General features: G+C 42.7%; 1 protein-coding gene across 4 annotated transcripts in view; it reads right to left on the reverse strand.

The window, feature by feature from the left end:
• The window catches only part of EPB41L5 (erythrocyte membrane protein band 4.1 like 5), a 143,045-nt gene that overhangs the window by 5,862 nt on the left and 119,948 nt on the right, over positions 1-17,235 (reverse strand). For 3 of the 4 annotated variants that reach the window (XM_089916982.1, XM_022565505.3, XM_022565503.3), the window contains 5 exons: positions 16,924-16,988; positions 11,593-11,683; positions 9,816-9,890; positions 6,390-6,431; positions 5,901-6,034 (listed from right to left, as the gene is read on the reverse strand). In XM_089916982.1, the coding sequence (XP_089773108.1) occupies positions 5,901-6,034; positions 6,390-6,431; positions 9,816-9,890; positions 11,593-11,683; positions 16,924-16,988 (407 nt within the window). The remainder of the gene's footprint in view (positions 1-5,900; positions 6,035-6,389; positions 6,432-9,815; positions 9,891-11,592; positions 11,684-16,923; positions 16,989-17,235) is intronic. The other variant, XM_022565504.3, reaches the window with a different exon arrangement.

Genomic DNA, 17,235 nt, shown 5'->3' on the forward strand with positions numbered 1-17,235 from the left:
ACACGTTCGGCAAGCACCAGGGCCGGGGGTCCTGTGTGTCCTCACGCGGCCCCCGCGGCGGCTCTGAGCCCCGCGCCACCTCCCCTGCTGCGTCAGAAGTGAAACAAGAGTAAGAGTGCGCCGCTTCGCCACAGGGCAAGGGCGTGCGCGGAGGTGCAGGCTTCAGGGAGACTGAAAACGATACCGAAGTCCCAAGGCCAGAGGTTAACATCGTCCATGTGCTATCAAGACGTGTGAACGAAACAGCTGTCACTGGAACCCCCCCCCTTCCGCGTTTCCACTCCACAGAGACGACACTGCCGACTGGATTTTCCTGGTACTTCCCTTCTTGTTCTGGATCCCTGGTTCTCAAAGCGTGGTCCTGGAACTTGTCATAAGTGCAAGTTCTTAGGCCCCGCCCCTGGCCCACTGGCCCAAAGCCTCAGGACAGTCCAGCGCCTGTGCTCTAACAAGCCCTCCAGGCAGGCCCGCCAGCTGCCGTCCGTCCTCACTGTTCTCAACGGGGTGTTTCCACAATGACACACAGGCCTCCCTAATAGTCATCGTCTGCTATAATTACATAAATATTTCCACAGCTCACTATGGGTGTGTTGTATTTTTTTTCTTGTACAATTTGTTTTCTCATTGTAACTGCTTGCTCGGCGTCCAGTACTTCATTTCTAATTTATCCCTAACCAAATGCAACCAGGCTTCTGGTCTCAGGTCCTTTTGTAAAGTTGGGCGCGGGCCACGTGTTGCTCGTTCTCCCTTGGTAATACCCTTCCTGGGGCTCCAAAGCCTCCCCTTCCAATCTGTACAGGAGCCTTCCTAGGCCTGCTTGGAACTTCCCTTCACTCTCCTCCTGGTAAATTCTGACACCTGTTTCCTGGGTTCCCCGTTTTCTTTCCTGGACAATCACCTTGTTTTGATGGAACACATCCTCCACTTAAGTAGGTTCCTGAGGAAGGCCGCCTTAGAAGCATGTATTTTAGAGAAACTCGTTTTAAAATGTCTTCATTTCTTTTTTGTTTTTCGCCGCGCTGCACGGCTGGCAGGATCTTACCAGGGACTGAACCCGGGCCCTGACAGTGAAAGCACCGAGTCCCAACCACTGGATGGCCAGGCAACTCCCTACAATGTCTTCATTCTAATCTCACACTTCATTGATAGCTTGGGTACAAAACATGAGGTGAGAAATGATTTTCTTCCAGAATTCTGAAGGCATTGCTCTGTTATCTTCTAGCTTTCAGTAAAGTCTGCTGCCATTGAGATCACCAGTCCTTTGTATGAACTCTTTCCCCCCTCTCTGAAGACTAACATTCTCTCTTATGTTCTGAAACTTCACGATGTTCCTTGCTGTTGTCTCTTTTCATTCTGTTACTGGATACTCACTGGGCTCCTTTAATCTAAAAGCTCAAGTGCTTCTGTCCTGGGAAGTCTTGATTTCTTTCTTGGACACTTTATTTACTGTGTTCTTTCTTCTGGACCGCCAATGATTCACATAGTGGACTTCCTAGACCAATCTCCAATTTTCTTTTCTCTCCCAATTCTCAACGTTTGTTCTACATTTTGGGGGATTTCCCCAATCTTACCTTCCGTGCATCCTTTGAATTTTATTTTTAACATGGTTAATAACTTCCAAGAATACTTCATTTTCTGTTCCTTCTTTAATTCCCTGTTATTGCTGCATGGATGCAGTATCTTCTTTCTCACACTGTCACTTCGCAAAGTTTTTGATGCTCACATTCCTTTATTCCCTCCCTGTTTCTTTTTCAAGTTGACCTGCTCTGGTGTTCCCTCAAACATCTGACAATCGTTGGCTCTGTTCACATTTAAGAGGGAAGCAGCATGCTCACACTTGAGCATGAAGCGCTGGAACGCTGTCTGAAAGCTCTGCACGTGTAGGCAAAATCCACTAACTATGGGCTTCCAAGTCGAGGTATCAGATTTCCTGCGATCCACAAATGTCAGTCTCTCTGGGCCTTTTTCTTCGCTCGGTCAGGTTCTCTAGAGAGCAATCCCCTGAATTTCTCACCTGAGACGTTTATACGTGGCCCACAGCATTCTGGAGGCTGGAAACAGAAGGAAGGCTGGGGGTCTCACCCCTTGGCGTGTGGACGCTGAGTTAACTCCCCCACCCAGGTCAGGGCCTTCCTCCCAACAGGGCCCCCAGACCCAGGGCCCTGCCCGCCCAGCTCCTCCAGAGGGAAGCCTCCAGAATGAGGCCGGCATCGGCAGGGCAGGAAGGGGGAGTGTATGAAGGGGCACATTCGCAGCCCCACCTCGGACCCACCTTCCCAACACTTGGTGCCTCAGCTCCTGAGCCAGCCCGGGTGCTAGCGCATGGACTGGCTTCGTATTTTCCCAGTTTCCACCCCCTCCCCTTTTCAGGCTTAGATCTCAGCTTTCTCCTCTCTGCCAAGCTGGTTACCACTTATCTGTCATTTAGCTGCTCCTAAAACTTGCTCGGTAATCTCAATTGCTGCTGTTTCCTCTCCTGTTCTTTTGTTTTTATTTTTTTGGGTTACGCAGGCCTCTCACTGCTGTGGCCTCTCCCGTTGTGGAGCGCAGGCTCCGGACGTGCAGGCTCAGCGGCCATGGCTCATGGGCCCAGCCGCTTCGCGGCACGTGGGATTTTCCCAGACCGGGGCACGAACCCGTGTCCCCTGCATCGGCAGGCAGACCCTCAACCACTGCGCCACCAGGGAAGCCCTCCTCTCCTGTTCTTTAACTTTAAAATAAAATTTACACAGCGCACACCCCAAGTAAATCTGAATCTGTACAGATGCAACCCCATCACCATTCTTTTAAAAACACGCTATTGATTATAACATACATACGCTGAAGTGCACACATCAGGAGTTGTAAGTTGAGGACCCTGTGCACACTGACCACACCTGTGCAATCAGCACACAGAATGAGAAACAGAAAGTCACTAGCACTCTGAAACTAGCCACCTCCAGGGTAACCATTACTTCGGTCTCTGAGAGCTGTGCCTCTTTCCCATCATCATGGGGAGGAGACTCTAAGATGACCCCAATGACCCCCTCCTCCCCCTGAGCACGGCAGGCCCTGTGGTCTGTTCTAACCAATGCAAATGAGCAAAGGTAACAGCAGGCTGCCACTCCGCGATTACAGTATACAGATGGCGACCTCTGGCCGGCTGGCAGGCATCCCACCGCCTTCCTAGTTTGCTGGCTCTGCTGAAGTAAAGGCCCCAGGCAAGTAGCGAGGGCAGCGTGGCCTGGAGCCAGCCCTCAGGAGCTGAATTTTGCCAACGGCCATGACTGCAGACCCTCCGCCAGCTGACCCTTCACATGAAAGCCCAGCTCCAGCCGACTCCCTGAGTAGAGCCTGGGGGAGACCCGCAGCAGAGGGCACAGCTAGGCTGTACCAGACCCCTGACCTGCAGGGAATGGGGTGTAAGCCGCTAAACGTGTGGTGATCTGTTACAGATCAATAAATACCTCATGTAACTGTGTGTGCGCGACTCCTCTGTATCTCTCTACCGCAGTTACAGTTCGTTAGTTTTCACTGCTCTAGTCCAGTATTTATCTAGTTAACTGCCAGTGGGCTTTTAAAAAGTCTTCAGCTTGGGCTACGATGAACACAGCTGCTGTGAACATTCCTGTACATGCCTTCTGATGGACACATATGTGTATTTCTATTGGGTACGCATGTAAACGTATTTTCAGCTTTCGTAGATACAGCCAAATCTATGTCCAACACGGTTATTTCAATTTACAGTTTCAGTTGCCCCATAACTTCACCAATACTTGGTACTATGTGTATTTTCACTTGAGCCATTCTAGGTGTATGCAGTGGTATCACATAGTGGTCTGAATTTGTATTTCTCAATAACTTGTCAAGATGGGCCACCTGGATACCCTCTTGTGAACTGCCTATTCAACTCTTTTGCCAATTCTTCTATTGAGCTCTCTTTTTCTTATTGATTCACAAGAGCTCTTTATATATTCTGGATATGAGTTCTTTGTGAGAGAGACACAGACAGAGTCAGAGGGAGGGGGAAGTGGGGTTGTCTTCTCCACTGTGTGGCTTCCTTTTTGAGTGCTTGAAATAATATATTTCGATGAATAGCAGTTTTTTTTTTTAATTTTAAAAATTTATTTATTTATTTATTTATGGCTGTGTTGGGTCTTCGTTGCTGCATGCAGGCCTTCTCTAGCTGCAGCGAGCAGGGGCCCCTTTTCCTTGCGGTATGCGGGCTTCTCATTGCAGTGGCTTCTCTTGTTGCAGAGCATGGGCTCTAGGAGCGCAGGCTTCAGTAGTTGTGGCATGTGGGCCCAGTAGTTGAGGCTCATGGGCTCTAGAGCACAGGCTCAGGAGTTGTGGCACACGGGCTTAGTTGCCCTGTGGCATGTGGGATCTTTCCGGACCAGGGCTTGAACCCATGCCTCCTGCATCGGCAGGCGGACTCTCAACCACTGCGCCACCAGGGAAGTCCCTGAATAGGAGTTTTGGACAAAATCCAAGTTATCAATTTTTCCTGTATGATTGAAGCTTTTTGTGACCTGTTTAAAAAATCTTTGCCTATTTCAAGGCCACAGGATGTTCACTTATATTTTCTTCTGAAAGCTTTATTATTGGACATTTCATATTTAGATTTGCAATCCACCTACAGTAGATTTTGGTGTGTAGTATGAGGTTGGGTCAAGATTTTTTCCCACCAAGGATATTTAACTTGTCGGGCTGATTTACTGAAAGATCGCTCTTTCCCTTCAGCATTGTACTATCATTTTTCATAAATCAGGTAACTATACTTGTGTGATTTGTTTCTGGACTCAACTGTTTCACTGATTTACTGGCCATGTTTTCCTTACTGAGATACTGACCTATTATATTAGTTTCAGGTGTACTACCTGTCATCTTTGATCTAATTCCTTTATGACTACTTTGCTTTGGGAAGGAATGGATACAAGCTCTGATGTCATCTGTAACTTCTCATTTGGAAGTCCTTACGAACTCGCATTTTCCTGTGTGAACTCAATTAGGAAGAATTATCACCTGGCCCTCTGCACACAATCCCTATGTTTGCAGTGGGAACTACCAGTCATACAGATGTTTAGGAAAATAGGCCCCATGTCTGTCCTGTTCACGCCTACCTTCAGTGCCGGACACAAGCAACGCCTGGTACCTAGCAGACAGTAGGTGTTTGCTGAGTGAACAATTATATTAAAGACTATGGAGATAAGACAACAATTTTAAAATGAAACTATGAATTTCTCTCAAGTTAATTATCTCTAATAACTTTTCTGTTATAATCAGGGATTTTGTTCTCTAAAGCATCTACTTCAACCAACCCGCATTCTCAACACCAGGAGGGTGTGAGAAACAGTAGACATACCAGGAAGACGTCTGAGGTGAGAAATGAGGCAATTATAGATCTTCTGTAAAACAGGCACAGTCTTGATCCTAACAATTAAAAGTTGAAGAACTACATGCTGAACAAAAGCTCTGTCTGTGGCAAGTGATATGCTAAAATAAGCTTGCGGTAAAAGCTACATCAGAGCCCTCACTTTGGGAATCCCCTACCCCACCCTTATCTGAGCCTCTTCTGCTGTATTCATGGACAACCTAACAGTAAAGCATGACAGGAAAAGACGTAAATCAATTTTAAAACAAATACAAAGTTTTAAAGATAAACCTGCTCATATCTTTAACTAATAAAGACTTCATAAAAAAAGAAAGTAAGGTCTACTTCATAATTTTGTAGAAGATTGCTACTGACAAGAAAAAAGAAAAAAACACTACTCTAAATAATAATCACAGAAAAGATTTATTCAGTTTCAATTAAGTTCAACTAGAGAAGAACTGACATTATCGCTTTAAGTACAATTAATTTCGTTATATTTTCCTCTTAACAGAGGCCTGAGAACTGCAACTGAGAAAAGACTCCTCACCTGGTCACAGCATCCACGAAGAACGGCGCTGGGGGAGAGATGAGGGAGACCACACCTCTGTTGCCAGGCCCCTCCTTCCCGGCCGGCGAGAGCCCGCTGTCTCCTGCAAGCCCGTTAGGAAGGGCAGCACTCTGCTGAGGGAAACACGCGGGCCGTCTGAGCGGAGGTGACCACACCTGCCCCGCAGCCAGCACTCAGCCCCGCGTCATCTTCTCCAGTGATGACGGTGATGAGAAGGGTGATGTTCACCGTTACAGCTGCTTTGTTTTTCTACCATCCTTCACATCAGACTTATATTTTTGTTTTTGTCAGCACCCTTAAGTATTTACAAACAGAAAAATTAAACCTCTAGTTTGAAGCCAGTAGGTTCAATCAGTAGAGATTTGATGATGACCCCGTGTTTTCAAGGAAAAATAAGAACCTGGTATTCCTTCAGGCCTCATTCTGAAAGGGTAATGGAAAGAAAAATTGCAAATATCATTAACTTACTGGCACAATCCAACGGGGTGTGATCGTGGATATGGAAGATACCTGAAAAAAATTGTACATGTATATTTATTTTTAGGGAAGACTGACTTATTTTCATAATTATACTCATAATGCTTTCTTCTACTATGAAATGCACTGGGGTGGGGGGCAGGGAGCAGGTCTTAATGGTGCCCTTGAGCTGACATGGACTTCTGAACCCAAGGTCCTTTTCTACAGCACACATGCCATGTGTCACCACTTAAGAAACTGTCATAATCTCGAGAACCTCTTTAATCTAAAAACTTACTACTCCCAGAATGCTACTAATGCTACTACTACTTTCAGGTCATTCACTAGGACTGTCCCCAACCCCTAGCATCCAATTTAAGATTTATTTTCTGAAACTTCATTTCAGTCCGTTACAAACAATCATAGCCTTCTTGGTAGCATGCTGCACAGCAGACTGTGGCTAACTCAAATGAAGACAGAAGAAAGCTCTGTCCAGCTACAGGCCATTTTCTAACTCTGCCTGGAGGAGAGAGCAATGAAAACACCCACGCTGCTCCTGACTCACAGGGCCTCTGCTATATTCTTTTTAAGGTTTAATTTTCTGTATCTTACTTCTGCATGTAGAATTGTAATCTAATGAACTCCCGACTCCCTCCTATTTTGTGGAAGCTTAGACTAGTCCTTGCACTGGTGACACATTCTGGTAAGAAAAAATTAATATAAGTCCAGGTTTTAGTAATCTAGGTAACCAACAAAAGAATAAAAATACAAAATATGACTTTCCCACCAATATTAAGAAAGTGCACTTCTAACCACAGAAAATAAAAGAGAGAGAAAAAAGAAATATGGTAAAAGTAAACAAAAATGGTTTGGCAGAAACAAGTCCTATAATAACCATAATTACAGTAAATATAAATGGATTTAAACTCAATCAGAAGATACAGACTCTCAAATAAGATTTTAAAAACAAGACCCAGCAAAATGCTGAAAGGTCCACTTAAAACCAACAGATACAAAAAGGCTGAAAATAAAATGACAGAAAATTTATACATAAGGTGATTCAAACTTAAAGCTAGGGTGTCAATTTTTTATCAGTCAAAAGGGAAATAAAGAGAGGGAAAAAAAGGGCGAAGAAGGACACTTTAAAGTGCTAAAAGGAGCTCAGAAAGTATAATTACCATCAACATATATGGATCTCACAGCCTACCTTCAAAATATACAAAAAATTGGAAGATCCAACAATAGGTAAGAAATGGATTAATCAATAACTGCAGACAGAGATACTAAAGACATGCCAGAAACTGACAGAATATTTGAATCAGCAGATTGGCTACTGAAAGAATTCATCAAGTTTGCCAGACACAAAATTAACTTATGAATTCAATAGTAAAAAAATTAAATACCATTCACAATATCAACAAAACTATGAAGTATTTAGGAGTTAACCTAATGAAGAATAGAGAAGACTTACAGAGAACATTTAGAGACTCTGTATTTTCTGTTAGGTTAAATCCTAAATTCTTTAAATATAATGGGGAAAAAAATCTCAATAGCAAAAAAACATGAAGGACCTGGAAATAACGAAAATAGGAAAACATAAAACTTATATTGGGGAGACTGTAACTACAAAACTTCTAGGAGAAATAGGAAATCATGGATGAGAAAAACATATCGTACTCTTGGCTAAGACGAATTATCACAAATATATCAGTTCTTTCCACAAGTTAATTTATGAATTTAACGTAATTACAAATAAAAATTCAAAGGCTTTCAGAGGGAGTGAGACTTGACACAGTTATTCTAAAAATCATCTGAAAGAATTAACAAGCACAAACAGCAAAACACCTGCATAATGATGCTGGACTGGCCTCAACATGTATCAAAATCACTTAAAAAGTTATTAGAGGGCTTCCCTGGTGGCTCAGTGGTTAAGAATACGCCTGCCAATGCAGGGGACACGGGTTCGAGTCCTGGTCCAGGAAGATCCCACCTGCTGCAAAGCAACAAGGCCCATGCACCACAACTATTGAGCCTGCGCTCTAGAGGCCGCGAGCCACAACTACTGAGCCTGCGCTCTAGAGCCCACGAGCCACAACTACTGAGCCTGTGCTCTAGGGCCCGTGCGCCACAACTACTGAGCCTGCATGCCACAACTACTGAAGCCCATGCGCCTAGAGCCCGTGCTCCACAAGAGAAGCCTCCGCAATGAGAAGCCCGCGCACCGCAACTGAGAGTAGCCCCCGCTCGCCGCAACTAGAGAAAGCCTGTGCGCAGCAAAGAAGACCCAACGCAGCCAAAAAAAAATTACTAGAAGAGTATTACAGTTCTAACAACAGAAAAATCAGTAAGTGTAATAGAATAGATAGCTCATATGTAGAATCTAAAATGCATCATAGTCTACATTTTTATTTAAAACATTCTAAATTTGTAGGGAAGGAAAAATATATTAGTGATAAAAAAATGTCTTTAATCAAATTGATTTTCATCACTGTATTACCCCCACCTGTGAGACAGCATAAACAAGCAGTAAGTGTTCTGAGTTGGGCCCGAAAGACTCCTTCTCCGGGCTTCAGGCCATCTTGCATTGGCCTTAGAAGTTACCTCTTTCATCTGGTTAAAGGATTACTGCAGCCTGATATTGCCAACATCCCTTTCATTTTCTGCTTGCTCACCTGGTAAAGTCTCTTGTGATTATGGCCCTAAGCTGGTGGTTCCAAGCCCACACCCACATCACTGGGAACGTGTCAGAAATGCAGCTTCTTGGGCCCACATGCACCATATCCAAAAGCCCGAGAGTGGAGGTCAGCAATCTGTGCTTTCCTACTCTTTCCAGTGATGCAGACACACACCTGAGTGAGGGCTGGTGACCTACGCAAACATCAGGGGAAGGACTGCCCTCACTTGCAAGCCTTCAAGTGACCCCTACGGCAACTCCTGCCACGCCACTCACAAGGCACTAAATGCACTATCTGTGTACCTTTCACCCCAGTATGTCTCTGGAGGGAAGTGACTGCTTCTTCTTTGTATTATGGTCACAGTACTTAACACGGTATCTCCCAAACTCAAATAATGATCAATATGTTTAATGCCAACCACTCTTATGCTCCCACCATTCTGTAAATGTTTTTAACAACTGGAGGTCTTACTGTCTGAACTCTTCAGAAGCTGGTTTTCCCCCACATGTCCCTCTCACACTACTTAACAGGGTGCTGAATTACAAAGAGGCTCGGCAACATGTGGTTGCTGTCCAGTGACACACAGATTCAAGAGGGCAGAACTTCCCTATAGAAAAGGCAATGCTAGGTGGTTACCGAAATATAAACACTTACTAAATGAAAAGTTTTACTAAACTGCAGAAAAGGCAAGAACTGGAATCTACTGGGAACATTTTCAAACAGAAATACCTTTCCATCCTGCTGTTTTAAAGCCTATATTTACCTGAGGTGTGGTTGTGTGGTCAATGAGATTCTCAGTTAGAGATAAAAGCAAGGCATCCAATTCATCTGTAGCATCCTACAGAAGACAAGATACACGGATGTTAAATGACCCATTAGTCACCAGACTAGATTTTTTCCATATCCTCTCAATGTATAATTTGGACCCAGGCCTGGATGGTGTTAACCTTTAAACGAAGGGGACCCTCAGGAATCATGATTATTAGTGATTCCACTTTTGTTTGGAGGGGAACCTAGACTACAGTCAGAACTTTAAAAAGCTAAAGTGTCATGTGAATTTCCATACAACTATTCCTTCTGGTGAGACAAAACTTGCGTAGGGTTAGGACCGTCCCGGCTCTCAGTTCTTAAACCAGATGGCAGAGGCTAAAGGTTCAGCCCAGGAGACGATGACTAAGGACACGCCTGCACTTGGAATGCTTCTTTATCCACATGGATGCTTCACTGTTCACAAAGAGTATAATATAACCCCCCCATAAATGTTAATACTTTTGTCTAATTAGTATTTGAAGCACCTTACAGAAACAGAGTTCTGTACTGCAGTGTGTGTGTGTGTTTCTGGGCACAGGAAGAATTTTAAAAGGATAACAGATAAAATTCCAGTCTGGAAATAAGAGAAGTAAGTATCCAGGGTGTAGTCCATAACAAAAAAGGCCCTTCATTTATATATTTCTGCCTGTCTTCAGGCCACCGTGTGTTTCCTGTTCGATGTCAACTGAATTTTATTCGCACATATGAAAACCTGCCTGTCTCCTCCCACACCCCCTCCCCCTCCACCCCCTCATACCCTGTGACCTGAGTGGGCCCCCCAGGTGGCCTGTGCATATCTCTACCACAACGTATCAAAATTCTCTAACTGTGCTGGAAGCAGTTTGAAAGAAGAGGCCATGTTTCACTCATTTTTGAATTTTCAAAGCCTATCACGCTGTCTGGTACAATATGCAATAAATCTTTGGGCTAACTGTCCTTCTCTGTTCCAAAAACATCTCGGGTTCCACCTAACGATTTTCATTGATCGGAGATGTCAGTGTATCTTTTTAGAATTTTAATTAGCAGAAAGGAATCTCCTGATTAAAGGTACTTTAGGTTGAGTTTTTTTTTTTTAAACCCCTAAGCCTGAAAAACTATACACCTGAATATTAACTACACACTGTTTTTAGGTAGTGGGAATCAGGTGATTTCTAATGTGTTGTTTTCATGGAATATTTGGTAAACTTCTACAATAAACGTGGTTGCACTATAGAAGAACAAAATGGTAAATGTTCATCTACAAAAATAATTTTTTGTTTAACTTGCAAATTAAAGCGTTCAGTGGGCATGAGCTGGGTCTCTGTGACTTGTGACCTGCTAAGACTGTACGGCCGATGGATAGAGGAGAGGCAGAATTTGAGACAAGCTGGTTATGTTACAAACACAATCAGTGTCAGAAAGTCAATTTCGATCCATCAATATTTATTTAGTGCCTGTTATGTGTCATGTAAAGTCTGAAACACTAGGGTAGCATAGCCCGAATCCAAAACCCAAAAACACCGAGACCGCCAAAAACAAAACTACCAACAAATACCTCAAAAATGAAGAAACCCTGAGCTGCTCTTGGGAGGGATGTGACAAATGGATTCTCCCTAGAGAAGTGACGCTCAACGTTCTTCTCACGGCTGACGTTCTGGTGGCCGTCAGAGATCACCAGGTGTCCTGTACAACCAGGATTCAAGGCAAGGGAGTCTCTGCGGAGCAACCTTGAAAGTGGAAGGAATCGTTACCTTTAGAGCAGGCCCATTTTCTGCAGGTGTGGTTCGCGTCGGAATGAGAGACCCTCCAGGGCCGGGCATGGCGTTCTCATTTAACTCAGCACTAGGAAGACAAAGGCAGGTTCGTGTCACGGACGACCGATGCAGGAGCAACAGGCAGTGTGCTGAAGGAGGCGGCTTGGGGAAGCAGGGTAACCGCCCCACACGGAAGGAAGAGACAGCGGGGGGTGGGGGGGGCAGACAGTGGTCCGCGCTGCCCCACACGCCGCCGTGAACCCCTCCCCACCCATTGCATAACAGGTTCGCAACCAGGTCAGACCCGTTCACTAGTGCTTTGCTTCGCTCCTGAAGCTCAATGAAATGACAGAAAAGATTTCTTTTTAACAAAAGAATAAACTCATAAAACTTCAGAACCAATAAAGGATGTCAGTGGTAGCTCACGAGCTTTGAGGAAATGCCGAAAACCGTGAAACACACAGTACAAGAGGTGATTTCAGGGTTATGGGCAGACTAGATGCTACAGTCTGCTCCAAAGAGCAACCGATCTAGAGAAATCATGTAAAAGACTAGGCAGATACACAAAACAAGACAGACAGATACATGAAGAAGACAGATCAGGAACGGGACAGCTCAGTGACACGGAACACCTGAGGCGCGGAGAACGAGGCAGGAAGCCCCTGCAGGAGGGCGGGTGGGAGCACACTCTGCGGCACGGGGCAGCGGCCCACCTCCAGGGCTCCAGACGCGGCGGTGGGATCGGCCCGGGAGAGGATACCAGCAGGAAGGACAAGGATGTCAACCCCAGGTGAGGATCGCAAGAACAGGCAGCCTCGACGCCAGGGAGGAGACGGGGAAGCCAAGAGACCGCCACCCACCAGGATGACACACCTGGCAGGGACCCCAGTCCTCTCCAGCATCACTGGAAAGCATGCAAGTGACAGGAGCAGTGCCCGTCCAATCCCACAGGGAGACTGAGAAAAAACAAGAGGCAAATCCTAGATGGAAAAGTCAGCCTCCGGGGCTAGACGGAAGCTAGGACTACTGCAGCCACAGCACCGAGGCACACAGAGGCAGAGAGATGAAAAGTAAGAAGGAATAGTTACGAGAGACAGAGAAGGGATCGGGGCATTTCAGCTAATGTCTAATGGATGCTGGATATTCACAAAAATAAGGGCTTATGACTTTCCAGAACTAAAAAAAAGACATAGGTCTTCAGATTGAAACACCACCTTGAATACTAACAAGAATAAAAAATAAAACTATACTTAGATGCACAGTAATGAAAATGCAGAAATCTCAAGAATAAGCAGTGAAAAACCTAAAAGCTACCAGAGAGAAAAGATAACTTTGTACTCCAAAGAAAAGAAACAGCTGAGACTAAAGAAGTGAGCCCCAAAGGGAGTGAAATACATTTCACAATGAGGTCTCCCAACCCCTCAACAAGAGATTAGTCCTGCTTTTCTACACGCTAATAACAAACTATCAGAAAGAGAAATCAAAAAAACAACCCTGTCTAAAACTGCATCAAAAAGAATAAAATACCTAGGAATAAACTTAACCAAGGAGGCAAAAGACCTATACTCTGAAAACTAAACTCTGAAAACACTGACAAAGAAATCTCAAGATGATACAAAGAAATGGAAAGATATCCCATGTTCATGTATTAGAAGAATTAATCTTGTTAAAATGTCCATACTACCCAAAACAATCTACAGATTTAATGCAATCCCTATCAAACTTCCTATCAGACATTTTTCACAGAACTGGAACAAATAATCGTAAAATTTATATGGAAACACCAAGGACCCCGATGGCCAAAGCAATCTTGAGAAAAAAGAATAAAGCTGGAGGTATCACACTCCCTGACTTCAAACTATACTACAAAGCTACAGTAATCAAAACAGGCTGGTACTGGCACAAAAACAGACACATAGATCAATGGAACAGAATAGAGAGCCCAGAGATAAACCCATGCACTTAGGGTCAATTAATCCACAACAAAGGAAGCAAGAATATACACTGGGGAAAAGACAGCCTCTTCAGTAAATGGTTCTCAGAAAACTGGGCACCTACATGTAAAAGAATGAAATTAGAACACTTTCTCATACCATATACAAAAATAAACTCAAAATGGATAAAAGACCTAAATGTAAGACCAGAAACCATAAAACCAATAGAAAACAAAGGTAGAACACTCTTTGATATAAATCATAGCAATACTGTTTTGGGATCTGTCTCCTAAGGCAAAGGAAACAAAAGCAAAACTAAACAAATGGGGCCTAATTAAACTTAAAGGCTTTTGTAGAGCAAAGGAAACCACTGAAAAAATGAAAAGATGGCCTACAGAATGGGAGAAAATGTTTGCAAATGATATGACCAGTAAGAGGTTAATATCTAAAATACATAAATAGCTCATACAACTCAATATTAAAAAAATAAATAAACAAACCAATTAAAAGTGGGCAGAAGACCTGGATAGGCATTTTTCCAAAGAACACATACAGATGGCCAATAGGCACATGAAAAGATGCTCAACATCGCTCATCATCAGGGAGATGCAAATGAAAACAATGAGGTATCACCTCACACCTGTCAGAATGGGTATGGTCAAAAAGAGCAAAAATAACAAATGTTGGTGAGGATGTGGAGAAAAGGGAACCCTTGTGCTCTGCTGGTGGGAATATAAATTGGTGCAGCCACTATGGAAAACAGTATGGAGGTTCCTCAAAAAACTAAAAATAGAATTACTATACAGTCCAGCAATTCTACTGTATTTCTGATATACATCCGGAGAAAGCAAAAATACTAATTCAAAAAGATACACGCTCCCCAATGTTTACAGCAGCATTATTTACAATAGCCAAGATACAAAAGCAACCTAAGCGTCCATCAAGATGAATGGATAAAGAAGATGTGGTGTATACATGCAGTGGAATATTACTCAGCCATAAAAAAGAAATTCTGCCATTTGCAACAACATGGATGGACCTAGAGGGTATTATGTTTACTGAAATAAGTCAGACAGAGAAAGACAAATACTGTATGTTATCACTTATATGTGGGATCTAAAAAATAAACAAATGAATATAACAAAACAGAAACAGATTCACAGATTAAGAGAACTAGGGGTTACCAGTGGGATGAGGGAAGTGGGGAGAGGCTAGATAGGGATAGGAAATCAATAAGTATAAACTAAATACTATGTATAAAATAAATAGGCTACAAGGATATAAATATAACCAACTTATAATAAATTTAAGAATGGAGTATAATCTATAAAACTATTGAATCATTATATTATACACCTTAAACAAACATAATATCGTAAATCAATTATACTTCAATTTTAAAAAAAGAATCCTGAGGCCAAACCGAAAAAAAAAAAAGGAGAAAAAAAGATTAGTCTTAATGTAGTTTACACTGCTGCAAAACACAGAAAGCAGATGAAAAATCCTCACAACGTGTGTATAATGAAGAACATGCGCAATGTTAATTGGGAACAAACATTTGTCCATAAATTAAAAAATGAATATATTGTGGCAACTGAAATGAAGAAACCATGGATAAATTTTTAAAGATTCAGATATATCAAAACAAAAGCGACTGAATCGTACACTGTAAATGTACAAATCCTCGTGTGGGAATGTTCAACAACAGCTATATTCACAGTAGCCAAAAAGCAGAAACAACACAAATGTCCATCCATTGACACGTGGACATACGATGGAATATTATGCAGCCATGGAGTACCAATACAGGCTACAATATGGATGAACCTTGAAAACATTATGTCAAATGAAAAACACCAGACACATATTTGTATGAGTCCAGTTATATGAACTGTCTGAAGCAGGCAAATCTAGTGCAGGCAGAAAGTAGGTGGGTGGCTCCCAGGTGCCGGAGGAGCGACGTGGAGAGGCAGCGTATGTGGAGGGCGCTTCCGTTAGGGGTGAGGGGACAATATTATGGAATTAGAGAGTGGTTAGGGTTGCACAACTTTGTCAATTCACTAAAATGCATTAAATTGCCTACTTTTAAAGGGTTATATATAGGAATTACAGCTCAAAAAAAAAAAGATAAAAGCAAAATGATCTAAATCTATTATAGCAAAATATGAGGACATGACAAAGCTTGACATTTGGTACACAGACATGTATTATATAGTCTCCATACCTTTCTGTATGCCTGAAATATTTCCTTTTAAAAAGGGGGTACAGCAACTTTTTAAAAGTGTGGTATGGCACGAGGAAAAAAACAGTACCAGAAAAGGAAAAGATCCAGAAACAGACCCAGGTTTGTATAAGAACATAAGCATATTTTAAAGGATCCATTTCAAATCCTGGAAGGAAAATAGATTATTCAAAATACCAACAGCCATTTGGAAAAACAAATCCGGAAGTTGGAGTCTATTCCAGGACCTGTCCACCTTCCAGAGTTCAATGAAATTTCTGATAAACAACTGGGTCGTCACATCCCCATCATCCTCCTCTTGGCAAAAAGTCTGTGATGAGGTTACTCTAAAAAGCTCCAATAAAAACAACAATAGCATTAAAAATGTTGTGGGCAAACTGATTTCTTAGAAAAGGTTAAGTTGTAATTCCAGTTGTACCCCGATCACCAAGTAGTAGGTTTGCTGAGTACTAACTGTAAAGTCCTTTACACGAAGCATGTGCTTAAGTGCTATGTTAATTACAGCACCTGGAACTGAATATCACTAATCAGAAAACTCTTCACTGCGTAAGTTCTGGATAACGGGAAAAGAAACACATTCACTCAACAATGTTTAGCACCAACTAAGCACAGAACACTGGATTCGCAGGGACGAACGAAACAAACTGCAACAGAGCAGGGGATGGAAGTCTAGTAAGACAGAGACATGGCATAACACTCAACAAGAAAAGACAGGCAGCAGGAACTCAGAGAGAACAGCAAAGAAATCTGCTTGCGTCATGTGAGAGCCCATAGTAAGACAGTTTATAAGAGCAATCCCACCCTGCCAACAGCACGGCACTAAGGCAACTACCACACCTAAGAGAAATAGTACGCATTCTTCACCAGGTATCTTATGAGATTAAAAGTATCTTCAAAGGCTGTTTTTGCTCTCCAGTTTGAATCAGCTGAAGAAGAATCAGGATGAAAAGATTAATTAGGAGTATCTTCAAATGATCTAAAGTTAGGTCCTAAGAATCTATGTAGTGGATAGAACAGTGATTTCAGGCTATCTTTCAAATAGATATCCTGAAACCATGTGATCACAGAGTGGGAAAGAGGAAAAAAAACACCCCCCAAAGAAAGTTAAGAGGAAAAGAACATCAATTTAATTCAGTCTACCCACAACTGTACCTGTCGGTGGCAGCATCCTGAACACTGGCATTTTTGTGACTTAATAAGCTATCTTCTCTTGTAACCTAAGAAAAAGAAATCATAAAAATTAAATCTCCTCAATACATTGTAATAACCTATATGGGAACAGAATCTAGAAAAGAGTGGATATATTAACTGATTCACTCTGCTGTACAGCAGAAGCTAACACAACATTGTAAATCAACTATACTCCAATAAAAATTAATTAAAAAAAATTAAATCTCTCTCGTGGGTAATAAAGTAATAAATTTACATTCCTTTCCAGTAAAAATAGAAATAATCTGTTTGCTT

Source organism: Delphinapterus leucas, chromosome 8 (genome assembly GCF_059928025.1).
Source record: "Delphinapterus leucas isolate spDelLeu-1000000601 "Yukka" chromosome 8, BTC_Dleu_Yukka2, whole genome shotgun sequence".
Lineage (NCBI taxonomy): Eukaryota > Metazoa > Chordata > Mammalia > Artiodactyla > Monodontidae > Delphinapterus > Delphinapterus leucas.